Here is a 13,160-nt window from a genome sequence, read left to right on the forward strand (position 1 = left end):
ATTAATTCTAATCTGTATTTAGTCTTTTCGAAAATTTTCTAGTACTACAAAATGTTATAGAAAAAACCCTGACTTTTGTAAGAAATTCCAATAACATATACATATACTCCTATTAACTAATTTACTGGGACCCTCTTTAATTAATTTGATGATTACTGGTGTTTCGCGGTGAAGCGGTTGGCACACGCCGATTCTTGATTCTTCCATATATACCTGAGGAAGACGCTTGCCGATACAAACACTCAGCTCATTTTCTCTCACTTTCTCTCACTTTCTCTCCGCTCACAAACAAGAAAGAAAAATCTTTTGTCGAGTTAGAGATCAAAGATGAACATCGCTCACACCATCTTCGGCGTTTTCGGTAAACCCACTTCCTCAATCTCTCTCTTTCTTTCTTTCTCCTTCATAAGAAATCACTGAGACTATCGTATTTGTCGTTTTCTGCTTTTGCAGGGAATGCGACTGCTCTGTTTCTGTTCTTGGCTCCTTCGTACGTATTTCTCCTCTCTATCTCTCCCTTTCCTCCTTTTTTCACCTCGTGAATCGATTTTGGATTCTCTTTAGTTATTGGTTTAACTTGTTGTTCTGTTCTGGAATTCTCTCCTTCATGATTTCCTCTAGATTGATGTTTTAACCAAGAAAAAAACTCAAGATTCTTCTTTCTTTTTCTTTGTTCGTAAATGAAATTAGGATAACATTCAAGAGAATCATCAAGAACAAATCGACTGAACAGTTCTCTGGTATCCCTTACCCTATGACTCTCCTCAACTGTCTTCTCTCCGCCTGGTAAAATCATTCTTAAATTTAACGTTTTTTTTTTTAACTTTTTCAAGTATTCATAGTGCTTTAATTCCTCTGTTTTCTGGGTTCCTCTGTTTTTTCTCTGTTCAGGTACGGACTCCCCTTTGTGTCAAAAGACAACACACTTGTGAGCACAATCAATGGCACAGGAGCAGTAATCGAGACAATCTATGTGTTGATCTTCCTTTTCTATGCACCAAAGAAGGAAAAAGCTAAGATCTTTGGGATCTTCACTGCCGTCTTGGCCGTATTCGCAACGGTGGCTCTTGTCTCTCTCTTTGCCCTCCATGGAAACGCCAGAAAACTCTTCTGTGGTATTGCAGCCACCGTTTTCTCCATCATCATGTACGCTTCTCCACTCTCAATCATGGTAAGCAAATCAAAAGACGGGTCTCTTTATTTTAATCTTTGCTCAATTTCTTTATTTTTAAATTTGTGGTGTTTTGATTTTGATAAACAGAGATTGGTGATAAAGACGAAGAGTGTAGAGTACATGCCATTCTTTTTGTCTCTCTTTGTGTTCCTCTGTGGAACTTCGTGGTTCGTCTATGGTCTTATCGGTCGTGACCCTTTCGTTGCAGTAAGTTAATTTCTCCCTTTTTTGGTCGTCTTTTTGGAAAAACAAAACTTTGACTCCTAAATTTTGACGTTTTTGGGTTGTTTGATTTGTGTGGTGAAGATCCCAAATGGGTTTGGATGTGCTTTAGGGACGTTGCAATTGATTCTCTACTTCATCTACTGTGGAAACAAAGGCGAGAAATCTGCGGTTGCTGAAAAGATTGAGAAGTCGGTGGAGATGAAAGATGAGGAGAAGAAGCAAAATGTGGTTAATGGGAAGCAAGACCAGCAAGTTTAAAGCTTCTGACGATTTGTTATGGGATTTCGTATTAACTCTTCTTAATTAGAGTTTTGCTTTTGTGTTTGTTTGGATGTAAAAACAACTATGCTGAAGAAAAGAAAAAATGTAAGGTTCCTAATTTTCGACTGATTAAGAGTGTTTGAAGAAGATGACGATGATGCTTTTGCGACTTTAATGGGCCTAAAGGGCTTAAATGGATAACTCCAACAAACAAGTGAGGTCCACCAAATTTTGTGCTACGAACGTACCAGTGAATTTGATATCTAAAGATTCAATTTATTTTCTACTTCATCTACTGTATCAACGATCCAGTGTATAAACATCACTACGCAGTTATAATATATACACGTTTAATATGAATTACTGAAAAATTAAAGTAATTACTAAAACATTAACATGTAAACACATTCACTCCCCACTTATAAACACCATCAACCGAATAGACGAATAGGTTTAAGAACCAAATCCAAAACTCTACATTTTTATATGAAGAAACGAAAACAAATATTATTTCATAAGTGTTAGATTAGTTTTAGAACCTGTCTGTGATCATCCCTGATCTCTGGTAATAATACACGGAGATGATTTAACCAGTTACAATAACCCAAGATTATAAATAAAACATAAACAGTGTTTTATAAAACATAACGACTATGTTACTACTATCATTTTTACCTCCAAGCTGAAGCAACGATCAAGCTTTTCTCCTCCCAGCAAAAATGGAGCTCACCCATTTCCTCTTTAAGCTTGTACCTATTGCAATATTGTTGCTTTATGAGGTTCTGTATATTGCTTGACACTCTCGAACTCATTGGTCTTGGACTGAATCCCGCCATCATCATCCTCGCTCTCCATTTCCCAGCGACCTCATATCTCTCTATACGTTCTTCTCCTTCGCAGGCAACAATGTTGACAATGTCTCTAGCAAGGCACTGTCTTTCTACATTCATCCTCTCTTGGCTTTCCCTCGGAAGTGTCATGTCTAGAGACTCGAAAACCGCTGAGTAGTACTCGTAAGACTCTATGAATCTTGAGAAGAACGGAGAAGTGTTCGTGTTCACATCTTGTTCAACGACTGTGACAAGCTTCGGGTTCAAGCTTTTCACCATGTGGAGTAGCTCGTCCCGCTGGTTTACTGTTGTGACGCTCTCGTCTGGCATGTGGTGAAGCTGGAACGCAAAGTTAACAATCAAGGTTTCTCCTGCTCTGCAACCGAGTGTCGATGGAGAGACAATGGAAGTCTTTGAAGGCACTGCTTTGAATTTGAAGGATACTCCATGATCCTCTGCAAATTGTTCCAGTCTTAAACCGATGATTCTCAATCCTCCAATCGAGCGTTGGACTGATTCAGGGTCATCAATTCCGGTTAACCTCAGGCGAGGACGTTTACCAGGTAGCTCAGCAACAGTTTGTATCAGTGTCATGTATTGGTTCCCTTGGTTGATATCGAAATCGACTATGTGAACTTCCTCTTCACCTCTGATTGCTTCGATGATCGCACCGTTAGCTGCTAAAAAACCAAACTTGAAACAAGGGCATACCTCAAAGAGGACTTGCATAGCTGCTAGCCTCTCGTCTGAAGGAGGCTCTTTGCATTTCAATGCTCTGTAGAGGAATTTCCCTGAAGCAGCCATTCTTGCAGCTAGACCTTCAACCATGTAAGCTGCGATTCTCTGAGAAGGATCTCCTTGGATTGAAACAACCTGCCTCAGCTCATTCACCATTGACAAAGCTTCTTCTGATTTGCCTTCGGATAGTGCACGTGCACAGGATATCAGGATTTGCTTTGGAGTAGTTTGTGAAACCACTTCTTTGCTGCTTACGTGAGAGTTTGAATCTGCAGATGATGATTCTTTGGGCGAGTCATGATGCTGTTTGCTCTCGTTATGGTAAGACCAGTCGTTGTCAATCTCCATCAGGTTGTCTATTCCAACCATCTTATCATCTTCATCACCGAGAAGCGCTCTTTCAAGCTCTTGAATCTTTGATCTCATTCGCTCATCATCAAACTCCCCCACCACATCCATGCTCGGAGTTTGAATCTCCCCTTGGTAACCTCCACACAGCCTCGTAGATGAAGTAGAGGTTGAATCAAACGGCAACTGAAATTCCATGGAACATCCAAGAACCGGTCTTGACTGGTAAGGATACGAGTCCAGAGAGCCAAACGAGCTAACGGAGGCACCCGAGCCGACAGGATGTTGCACAAGCTCATCGCTTGGCGAATAGAGAAAGTACTTCTCATAACTTTGGCTTGGGTAAGAATCATCAGTCAGGCAAGGGTTCTTGGACCTGTCTGGATCAAAGATTTCGACAGAAGTAACACCACTGTTGTAACCATTCTCATTCAGCGAGTAAAGTTTCGGATTCCTATACGCTGCGGCGGATGGCTCTGCCGATCTCACCAATGACATGACTCTCGCTTTGATGTGTTCTCTAACCACAGCTTGTTCCACCATTCAACTGAAACTAGAATGTCACACAGTAAAACATAAGGCCACTGTGATTCTAACAAAATTATGTTGAATCATGCAAAAAAAAAAAGAGATCTTTCCTAAGGATCAAGCTTTTGTTACTAATCAACCACAGATAAAAAAAAATATGGAGTTATGATCCAAATCTCACCAAATAGTGAATTGATTCTCCAAAGAAACTAATTAACACACACAATACAATCCAAATCCATTGAAAAATGAAAAGAATTATGGAATCCTCCACCCAGGCAATTCATGTAAAGATTCAACCTTTGATACCTAACAAATCTATGCAATCCCCAAGACCATAAACGATTAAACAATAAATCAATTCCATAGTCCCAACTTAGAGCAATCAGAACATTAGGATCTATGTTTTAATTGCATATTAGCTGGTTAAAACTGCTTGCAAAATAACATAGTCTAACAAGTTAGTGAGATTCTAAAGATATTTAAGCAAATCTAAGACAAAACAGCACGGATTTAAGGACCACGAAAGAAAAAATCGGGTTGTTGAAGTCAAATTACCAGGAGAGATTAAGAGGAAAAGGGTCTTGAATTCTGGAGATGCCCAAATGAGATTTGACAAGAAGAAATCTGATTTAAACGTCGGAAAAGCCAAAGGAAGAAAGAAAAGCGCAAGAGGTTTGACCTTTACGGTCTACTGTTTACACAGAAGAAGACAGAAATGATATAAACACCCTTGTTTCTGATTTTCTGGTTTTGTCTCTGTGTCTGTGGTCTTTGTTTAAAGATGTGTTTAAACTTTAAAGTGGCTTAGACTCGTGTGGTGTTAGGTTTTAGTTGGAAAAACAAGTTTCAGGATTTATAAGGAAACAAAAAAAAAGGGCAAAAATGAAGACTGATCTGATGGACGTTTTTGATTGTTTTCTGGACAGGACCCTAAGTGGAATTTTTGAGAAAATTTGCTCACCAGAATTTATAAATTTTCTTGAGATAATATTTTATGAATGAAAAAGTTAATTGAATTCCTCTAGTTCTACTGTTCCAGAAGGTAATTGAATAATGATTAAAAATAATGAAAATCTTAAATATCTCATTGGAAAAGAATAAAGTAATTAGCAGTTCCGTGTCCATTTTGGTTTTCATCAATTTTCTGTTGACCAAATGAATTTTCACTCGGTTTTTATTTTGGTAGTATTGGGATTTATGATATTTTTTACTTTAGTAATGAGAAGAAAAACAGTGACCGTTGGATATGCCTGGAAACTATGACGGAAGCAATCGTGGGGTGACGAGGGTGCGTACGACAGTTTCCACTAATTGACATTGGATTAAATATTCACGATTTCATGCTGTTTCTTAGTGCAGTTTAGCGTGTTGATTCTTTGTCAACTTCAGAATGTACTTTTGTTTTACCAGAAATTTACTGTTGTTTTATCTATCTCAGTTACTAGTATACAAAAATAAAAATATCACAAGTTTTTTAATAATTCAGAATAGCGCAAAACAGATTTAGGATCAAACTCTTAACTAAGAAGAAGTAAGAACCTTTCTTAATTGTTTCAGATTCCTTTGAACACCAAAAAAATAATGTTTCACTCCTTCTAAAACGTTTAAAATTCATTTTACAATCTAGTTGTTAGTTGTTACTGTTATCTTAAACAACTTCAAAATTACGCTACTTGAAAACCAAAACACAACAACTATTAATGTAGAGAACTTTCTCTTTTTAACTCGAAATATATTTGGTAGAAAACAAAAACTTTTCAACTAAAATGAAATATGTACTGTATTGATTCAAAGATAATAAGTTCAGTTTAATTAGTTTGATTACAATTCTTTTCAGCTGTAAATCCGCAACATACACTCAGGTTGAACATTGATTCTAACTGACGTATCTTTCTGATGTGTATATTTGTAGTTTTATTTATATTCTGGCAAAGGATAACTTACTAAGATGTTTTTTTTTGCTCAACATTTACTAAGATGTTTAAATTCTATTACTTACGAAGTCTTTTTTTGTGTTCTTTGATAGCTACTATTTGTAAATACAATTTTCCAATGTGTAGAGCAATACACGGAGTCTCTCGGTAAAATGACTGTTTAGCGCATAAGCACTGATCGTTAATCGGTGTGTAAAGAATCTAGTCACAATTTGTTAGAAAAAAAATTGGTTATTTTCTTTCAATCAGAAATCTTGTTTGTTTTCTTTTAACCAGGAAATTTTGTTTATTTTTAAATAAGGTGAAGATACTTACCAGTTGACGCTGAGTCTTTATCAACCTTATCCTCGCAATACCCATATAGGAAGACTTCTCTCTCTCAATCTTATCCACTACGTAACTTCTATTTCTATTTGATACAACAAAACCTTAATATTCAATTTATTTGAAGTACATATACATATGTTATCTCAGCACGCTATTATACACTCAACAATTATTAATACATCCCATTGACTAAAGGTGCTTTCTTATGCTATAATGTTACCTTTGGAATTCAAATGGAAGTTTCTTTAAGCAAATGATGTTACTAGCTAGTTGGCTGATGAATGGGTTTTCCTTTTGACGAAATGTTAAAAGTGTGGATGGAATAATCTTCTGGAGTTTATTTATGTACTGTTTTGCACCCGTAATTGAATTTTAACAACAGCCTGCTTTTGGAGTTCAAGATTATTAGAAAGCTTGTTATAAAACCAATTTAAGTTTTCTTTCACATGTAGTCGTATGTATTACAATTTTATTACTTGTATTGTACCCAATTCTCTAACCTCATAGGCTCACATACTTATGCATTTTATAATGCAAATCTTTGAAAATTTACGAGTCCAGCCGCCGATCTATGCTTAAGTGATACGGATGGTACACATGTAATAAGGTTTACTTCTTCCAAATTTATGTATTAAGAAAAGATTATCACTAAAAGAAGTGGGACGTTTGGTCCTAAACACGCATGCAAATCCGGAGGCGCTATGAAATTGTGTTTTTTGGTTCATATTTTTAGTCTCCGACAGCATGTCCCATGATTTCAAAAGCTCACATAATTTAGTCATCTTATTAATATGCATATAGTAGAATAATTAAAAAGATATAGAGTCATACAGACAAAATCTACATACATATTTTCTATGTCACTAGTTAATTGGATAAAGTAATAAACAAATTAAAATCCAGGTGTAGTCTACATAAACTTTCTTATATGTATCTTCTAGATTTGTTTCGTCTTCATCTTCAAATCTAATGAATGTATTATTTGACCTTAAAAGAAATGAATGGAAATAGCTAAGGATGTAGTCATGTAGCGCATCTATGCTATATACCCAGAAGGAGAACAAAAAAAAACAGAAGATAAAAGAGTGAAAGACTTTGATGACCTTGGATAATCATTAGAAATTTAGAATGAATAACAAACGCGTACTCGAATTTGAACAAAGTATAGTATGTAAAAAATTGAAAACATGAAAAAATTTCACTTGTAACAAAAATAGTAATGGGTTTTGGTTTCTGATTTTCCATAGTACACATCTCTTCAGGCCCATAATCGGCCATGGAATTACTTCTCACTCCTGTGGAACAGTGGAAGAGTTGGATTAATCTGTATTGTTAGATCAAATTAATATCTACCGCATTTTATGAAAATGCACATGTATAAGCGTAAAACATCTAAAATGGAAAACCCCTTACACATTTTCTCTGCCTTTTATGTGTTCGCTAGGAACTGGAGTCATTCCAAATAAATTGATTTTGCTTTTCTTGGCATCAAAACACCTATATTAATTGCGTTAAAAACTATCTTCACGAGAAAATTAGAACTGGCCTTGGTGAGAGTCGGACCGCTTTGATATCTAAACTTTAAGGAGTCAAATATGCATATAAATATATCATCTGGTCCTAGATAGTAGTAATGGTTATGGTCTGTGATACCAAAGAATAATTATTCAGATATCTACTAAACTCTAAATTTATATGACATGAATTATAGAGAAGTAGAATTGGTGAGAGCAAAACGCCACAACCAACCATAAATAACACTAATAAATGGTTCACAAAACAGAAGTAACGCTAAGAAACGTGCTTACCTAACCACAGGCGCTGCTAAACTACCTTTTCTATATTACTCTTTCTTTTCATAGCATCAACATTTTTCATAAGGTTTATATCATATGATGATATGAATGCACTTAAAATTAATTTATTAAAAATTGCGAATTTAGAGCCTAAGTATCAATCAGTAAGAGCTCATAAACATTGACACGTGGACGTTATTAGGTAAAAAAGGAAACTTCTTTCTTTTCTTATTTATCCGATTGATGATACTGATTTTCTTGTCTTCACTCTCTCCAACTGCCCGAGAAAACCTTCAAAGCTCCGAAAATGTCGATGTTAATGGCGGTCAAATCCACTTCACTCTGCAACTCAAACACTTCAGTTTCAGCCAGAATCAGACAAAACCCTCGCGCCGTCAGATCGGTTTATCCGACGGTGAGAATGCAGTCACGTGTTCACCGTCTGATCGAAGAGCAAGGCGCCGTGCTTATTCCCGGAGTCTACGACGCATTATCGGCGGCTATCGTGCAGCAGACCGGTTTCTCCGCCGCGCTTATCTCCGGTTACGCCCTCTCCGCCTCTATTTTGGGAAAACCCGATTTCGGTTTGATAACGTGCGCCTGTGCCTTTTTCACTTGTTTTTTTTTTGTTTCTTCTTTTGTTTAGTCGACAACTCCATTTTCTGTCGTTTTAATTGTTTTATTATGTCGTTTTAGACCGCCGGAGATGGCAGCAGCGGCGAGATCGGTTTGTGCTGCGGCTCCGAACATACCCATTATTGCGGATGCAGGCAAGTCCACAATCTAAATTCTCAATCAGTTCACTATATTACAGAGAAAGAATTGAGATTCTCTTGGTGACTTAAATGATTGTTGACACTTTGGTAGATGATGGAGTTTTAAATTATGGATCTTTGTTTGCGTAGAGATAACTGCAATTTTCATTGTTCTTTATTGTTTTCTGGATTGTTAAAAGTTTTGTTCTTGACAAATTGTTAAAAGTTTGAAGAATGTCAGAAGTTGTAACATGTTTCTCTGAAGTTTCTGTTCTGTTAAAGATTCATTCTTTTGACATTGTTCAGATACTGGTGGAGGAAATGCCCTCAATGTTCAAAGAACCGTAAAGGACTTAATCGCAGCAGGTGCTGCCGGTTGCTTCCTTGAGGTAAACTTCTTCAGACTATTCTTTGGTTTTAGTGATGGTTGAATCTCTGATGATTCTAGCTTAGTTATGTTTAATGTATTTTCTTGTGTGTTATATTTAATAGCCATTGTCTGACGTTACTTTCTTATGCTATATCTTAGTTGTGTTCATCTTGACTTGTGCTAATGTTATCTTTGGGTTTCTCGCAGGACCAGGCATGGCCAAAGAGGTGTGGTAAGAGACATCATCTTCTTGTTCCTTCTCCCAAAGCGATATGCTACTGTCAAATGTTTCAAATACTCATAAACTCTTTTGGCTTCTCTTGTATTTTTTGTAGGTCATATGCGTGGCAAAGAGGTATTGGTTTCATTTCCTCCTCCTTTGCTCGCAGAATCTATAAATTGAAAGTTATTGTTTAATAGTCGAAGACTGCAGATGATCGGTGTAGAGTTCGAAGTTATGACATATGGCTTCTAACATGGAAACAGGTCATACCTGCGGAGGAGCACGCTGCTAAAATAGCATCAGCGAGAGACGCTATTGGAGATTCTGACTTTTTCCTCATCGCTAGAACTGATGCGCGCGCTCTGTCTGCAAAAACAGGACTTTCAGACGCCATTGATCGTGCTAATCTCTACATGGAGGTTACTAGTAAATTGCGTTGTGTTAAAAACATTAAACTTATGAGAAGACAGAATGGTGGTTAATAAAGACAGATTGTAAAAAAGTGCAGGCAGGAGCTGATGCTTCCTTTGTTGAGGCACCTAGGGACGATGATGAGCTCAAGGAAATTGGAAAGCGCACGAAAGGGTACAGATTATGTAACATGCTTGAAGGTGGGCGCACGCCATTGCATACGCCAGATGAGCTTAAGGAAATGGGATTTCATTTGATCGCTCACCCGCTTACCTCGCTCTATGCATCAACTCGAGCTCTCGTCGATGTTCTCAAGATCCTCAAGGAAAAGGGAACCACCAAAGATCATTTGGAAAAGATGATTACTTTCGAGGAGTTTAACCGTTTAGTGAACTTGGATTCGTGGTATGAGCTTGAAACTAAGTACTCAAATCTCAGAAACGCTCTTGGGACAACAAAGTCATGAGATTCTGAAAAAAACTGTGTCCACAAAGGAATCTAGGGCAATGTGTCATCAATAATGTTATCTTCTTTTTCATTTGCTATGAAGCTGTTTGTATCATTTCAATAATCTTTTTTGCTTTGGTTAGCATATTCAGTAAGACTATTGCAAGACCTATGGAAATGTCTGACTTTTAAAAACTAAAAAAAAAAAGTTATAATTTAGCAGGAAAGCTTGTTCATGCTTCTCAGACAAACCAGAGATTCAATGTCTCTAGCAATGTTCTGAGCATCTCTTGAAATACCAGCCAAGCCTTGTCTCCCAAATCCAGCACTGTACAAACCGTTCTTCCCCTTCCAGTGATCCGAGAACTCGCTTTTCGGCATCCCACTCTCGCTGAACAAATTTCCATTATCTACCTGTGTCACATTCAGAGCCATTGAACACAAGAACAGAGGATTTTTTGGTTTTCTCTGTTTTTCGGAGAAGACATTTCTCTGAAAATGTAAATTACCTGAAGCCATTTTGAAATGCTGCTCTTATAACCAGTTGCAAAGACAATAGAGTCAACGATTCTGGTTCTTCCGTCGACGAAAACCACTCTCTTCCCTTCTATACGCTTAATCGACGGCACAACCTGAATCTTGCCGGACTTAATCTCGCCGACGCAGCCCACGTCGATAGTAGGTGACCTGCCGGTGATAATCTTGTTCATAAATGGGCCTATTTTAGGCCTTACAAGCCCATATCTCGAAAGACTCCCAAACCTCAGCTCTGCGAGTAAGACACACCAACGGTCAACTAATTTTACCGGGAAGAACTTGAGCAGCCACATTCCGATCCAAACGATCCCTCTCGTCACCACGTGCACCTACGTAGTCAATTAAAAAGTTTAATCATTCATAATTCGGCTTAATTGTTATACGAATTATGCACATTTTATTTTATTTTATTTTATTTTGGCTCATTTATTAATATTGAATATAATCTATGCTTACCGGGCTACGAACAACGATGGAGACTTTAGCGTTCCACGTAGACAGATCATAAGCAATCTCCATTCCGGAATTTCCACTTCCGACGACCAAAACATTTTTTCCGGCGAACTTCTCTCCGTTCTTGTACTCGCTTGAGTGCATATACTCTCCTTCAAAACTCTCCACAAGCCCAGGAATCTCCGGAATCACACCGTGGCCATTCTCTCCCGTCGCAGCAACCACAAACCTCGCCGAGTAAACTTCTCTCGAACCTGTCTCCGCGTTTTCCACCTCAACGGTCCATTGACCACCGTCGAAATAAGCCGATTTGACGCTCTGGTTGTACCTAGGGCTTATGTTGAAATGTGTGGCGTATCCGTCAAGGTAACTGATAAAACCTACTTTAGAGACGAAGGTAGGAGTGTTTGGAGGAAATGGCATGTGAGGGAGTTGACAGAATTGCTTTGCGAGGTGAAGATTGAGACGATCGTAAGACCTTCTTTTCCACAGAGAGGCACTGCAATCTTCTCTTTCCACCACAATATTTGGAATGTTCAACCGGTTAAGACAAGCTGATGTGGCTAAACCGGCTGGTCCTGCACCTATTATGAGAACAAGAACCTCGATTTCTTTCTCCATTGTTTTTCTCAGTGTTGTAGTGTAATGACGCGATTGCAAAGCTGTACTTACTCTGTAAAAACTGGGAGTGATGTGTGTATTTATTTATATACATCACTGAAAGTCTGAAAGGTTTGGAGAAATAAATGAATATGGAATTACATAATTTGTAAAATTTTAAGTTGTTTACTCTAAGTGGTGAATCATAGGATATGTTTGAATGTTACTATATTTTTTTTTTGCTATCTTCTGGTAAGTGTTTTTTTTTTGTGTGTGGGAAATAGTCTTAGAATGAGTCAACACACACGGTTGTCATTTTAGGATGTCCTTAATTACAAGTATTTATTTTTCCAAAATTACATTTCCTAACAGGAAAGTTTCGTTCTTACGTACGAGTACGGAAAATGAAGCACTATATATATAGGGGATATCATTATTGCGAGACATAGTATTGCTTACTGTCGGAAGTTGTCTGTGTCCATAACTAGAAAACTGAGATTGACTAACAAAGCTGTTAAGTGTTAAGCACTGTGCATTAATGAACCGTCCTAAGCGAAAAAAACTACTTTAGGTGAATCATCTTAGCTATTACTCGTTCATTTTGACTTAAATATTCTTAATTACATATTTTAGAACTCAAAATGACAAATGGCAGCCGCGTATATACCGCTGGCGATATTTTCAGCATATCGTCACTTCCCATATAACCGCGATATACACTTTACTTATATGGGCTGAACAAAGTTAAGCCCATGATAAGGTCCATTATTGAAAACCAGAGTGTTCTCTTCTCTTCCAAAGAAAACAAAATTCACCTTTCCTTGTTTATTTATCCTGCTATTTTGAAGCTCTAGTAAAATAACTTCTAACTATTGACAATTATTAATAAACAAACAAAAAGAAAAAAAAAATGGTTTCATTTAAATGTTCTCGTAGTTTGTAATTGGTTGTTGCCGTTGTGGCTGAAATTCATGTTTACAGATTGATCGACCAGTTGCAATGTTACATGTACATCACAACATTTATATAAGTTGTGTAGATCTAATTCAACTTTTACTAATTAAACAAAAAGGTTCTATGGTGTAGTGGTTAGCACTCTGGACTTTGAATCCAGCGACCTGGGTTCGACTCCCGGTAGGACCTTTCTTTTTTTAATTAACCCTCAGTATTTGCATCACTTCAACTCAACCAAAGTTTTGG

At 37.3% G+C, this 13,160-nt stretch overlaps 4 protein-coding genes and 1 non-coding gene across 6 annotated transcripts; 3 read left to right on the forward strand and 2 right to left on the reverse strand.

The window, feature by feature from the left end:
- Positions 1-217: 217 nt before the first annotated feature.
- On the forward strand, positions 218-1,835 carry LOC18992797 (bidirectional sugar transporter SWEET1). The gene is made up of 6 exons (XM_006416236.2): positions 218-361; positions 454-490; positions 691-786; positions 892-1,171; positions 1,262-1,381; positions 1,481-1,835. Exons 1-6 carry the CDS (start codon positions 328-330, stop codon positions 1,655-1,657), a joined length of 744 nt encoding a protein of 247 aa, XP_006416299.1. The 5' UTR covers positions 218-327; the 3' UTR covers positions 1,658-1,835.
- A 335-nt stretch (positions 1,836-2,170) lies between these two features.
- On the reverse strand, positions 2,171-4,916 carry LOC18992798 (scarecrow-like protein 1). Of its 2 annotated transcripts, none has more exons than XM_024152429.1 (2): positions 4,663-4,916; positions 2,171-4,123 (listed from the first exon to the last, which is right to left on the reverse strand). In XM_024152429.1, the coding sequence occupies exon 2, from the start codon at positions 4,117-4,119 to the stop codon at positions 2,332-2,334; it is 1,788 nt and encodes a 595-aa protein (XP_024008197.1). In that variant the 5' UTR covers positions 4,120-4,123; positions 4,663-4,916; the 3' UTR covers positions 2,171-2,331. The 2 variants fall into 2 exon arrangements, with proteins under 2 accessions (XP_024008197.1, XP_006416300.1); XM_006416237.2 differs by having other exon boundaries at positions 2,171-4,129.
- Positions 4,917-8,286: 3,370 nt separating this feature from the next.
- On the forward strand, positions 8,287-10,578 carry LOC18992799 (carboxyvinyl-carboxyphosphonate phosphorylmutase, chloroplastic). The gene is made up of 8 exons (XM_006416238.2): positions 8,287-8,366; positions 8,464-8,758; positions 8,861-8,934; positions 9,226-9,308; positions 9,497-9,521; positions 9,625-9,644; positions 9,776-9,931; positions 10,021-10,578. Exons 2-8 carry the CDS (start codon positions 8,472-8,474, stop codon positions 10,387-10,389), a joined length of 1,014 nt encoding a protein of 337 aa, XP_006416301.1. The 5' UTR covers positions 8,287-8,366; positions 8,464-8,471; the 3' UTR covers positions 10,390-10,578.
- Positions 10,579-10,586: 8 nt separating this feature from the next.
- On the reverse strand, positions 10,587-11,981 carry LOC18992800 (probable indole-3-pyruvate monooxygenase YUCCA11). The gene is made up of 3 exons (XM_006416240.1): positions 11,364-11,981; positions 10,880-11,236; positions 10,587-10,784 (listed from the first exon to the last, which is right to left on the reverse strand). The coding sequence occupies exons 1-3, from the start codon at positions 11,979-11,981 to the stop codon at positions 10,587-10,589; spliced, it is 1,173 nt and encodes a 390-aa protein (XP_006416303.1).
- A 1,050-nt stretch (positions 11,982-13,031) lies between these two features.
- On the forward strand, positions 13,032-13,103 carry TRNAQ-UUG. The gene has a single exon. It is a non-coding gene; the product is annotated as a tRNA-Gln (tRNA).
- The last annotated feature ends 57 nt before the right edge of the window (positions 13,104-13,160 follow it).

The sequence above is a fragment of the Eutrema salsugineum genome, unplaced genomic scaffold (assembly GCF_000478725.1).
Source record: "Eutrema salsugineum unplaced genomic scaffold, Eutsalg1_0 scaffold_5, whole genome shotgun sequence".
NCBI classification, from domain to species: Eukaryota; Viridiplantae; Streptophyta; class Magnoliopsida; order Brassicales; family Brassicaceae; genus Eutrema; species Eutrema salsugineum.

Excerpts from the sequence above, each read along its gene's own strand:
- LOC18992797 (XM_006416236.2), top strand. The coding sequence starts at position 328 with ATGAACATCGCTCACACCATCTTCGGCGTTTTCG. Across the intron at positions 491-690 it reads TTTCTGTTCTTGGCTCCTTC|GATAACATTCAAGAGAATCA; the intron begins GTACGTATTTCT and ends AAATGAAATTAG. Across the intron at positions 1,382-1,480 it reads GTCGTGACCCTTTCGTTGCA|ATCCCAAATGGGTTTGGATG; the intron begins GTAAGTTAATTT and ends TGTGTGGTGAAG.
- LOC18992800 (XM_006416240.1), bottom strand. The coding sequence starts at position 11,981 with ATGGAGAAAGAAATCGAGGTTCTTGTTCTCATAATAGGTGCAGGACCA. Across the intron at positions 11,237-11,363 it reads CCATCGTTGTTCGTAGCCCG|GTGCACGTGGTGACGAGAGG; the intron begins GTAAGCATAGAT and ends TTGACTACGTAG. Across the intron at positions 10,785-10,879 it reads GCATTTCAAAATGGCTTCAG|GTAGATAATGGAAATTTGTT; the intron begins GTAATTTACATT and ends AATGTGACACAG.
- LOC18992798 (XM_024152429.1), bottom strand. The coding sequence starts at position 4,119 with ATGGTGGAACAAGCTGTGGTTAGAGAACACATCAAAGCGAGAGTCATG.
- LOC18992799 (XM_006416238.2), top strand. The coding sequence starts at position 8,472 with ATGTCGATGTTAATGGCGGTCAAATCCACTTCACTCTGCAACTCAAAC. Across the intron at positions 8,759-8,860 it reads CCCGATTTCGGTTTGATAAC|ACCGCCGGAGATGGCAGCAG; the intron begins GTGCGCCTGTGC and ends ATGTCGTTTTAG. Across the intron at positions 9,645-9,775 it reads GTCATATGCGTGGCAAAGAG|GTCATACCTGCGGAGGAGCA; the intron begins GTATTGGTTTCA and ends ACATGGAAACAG.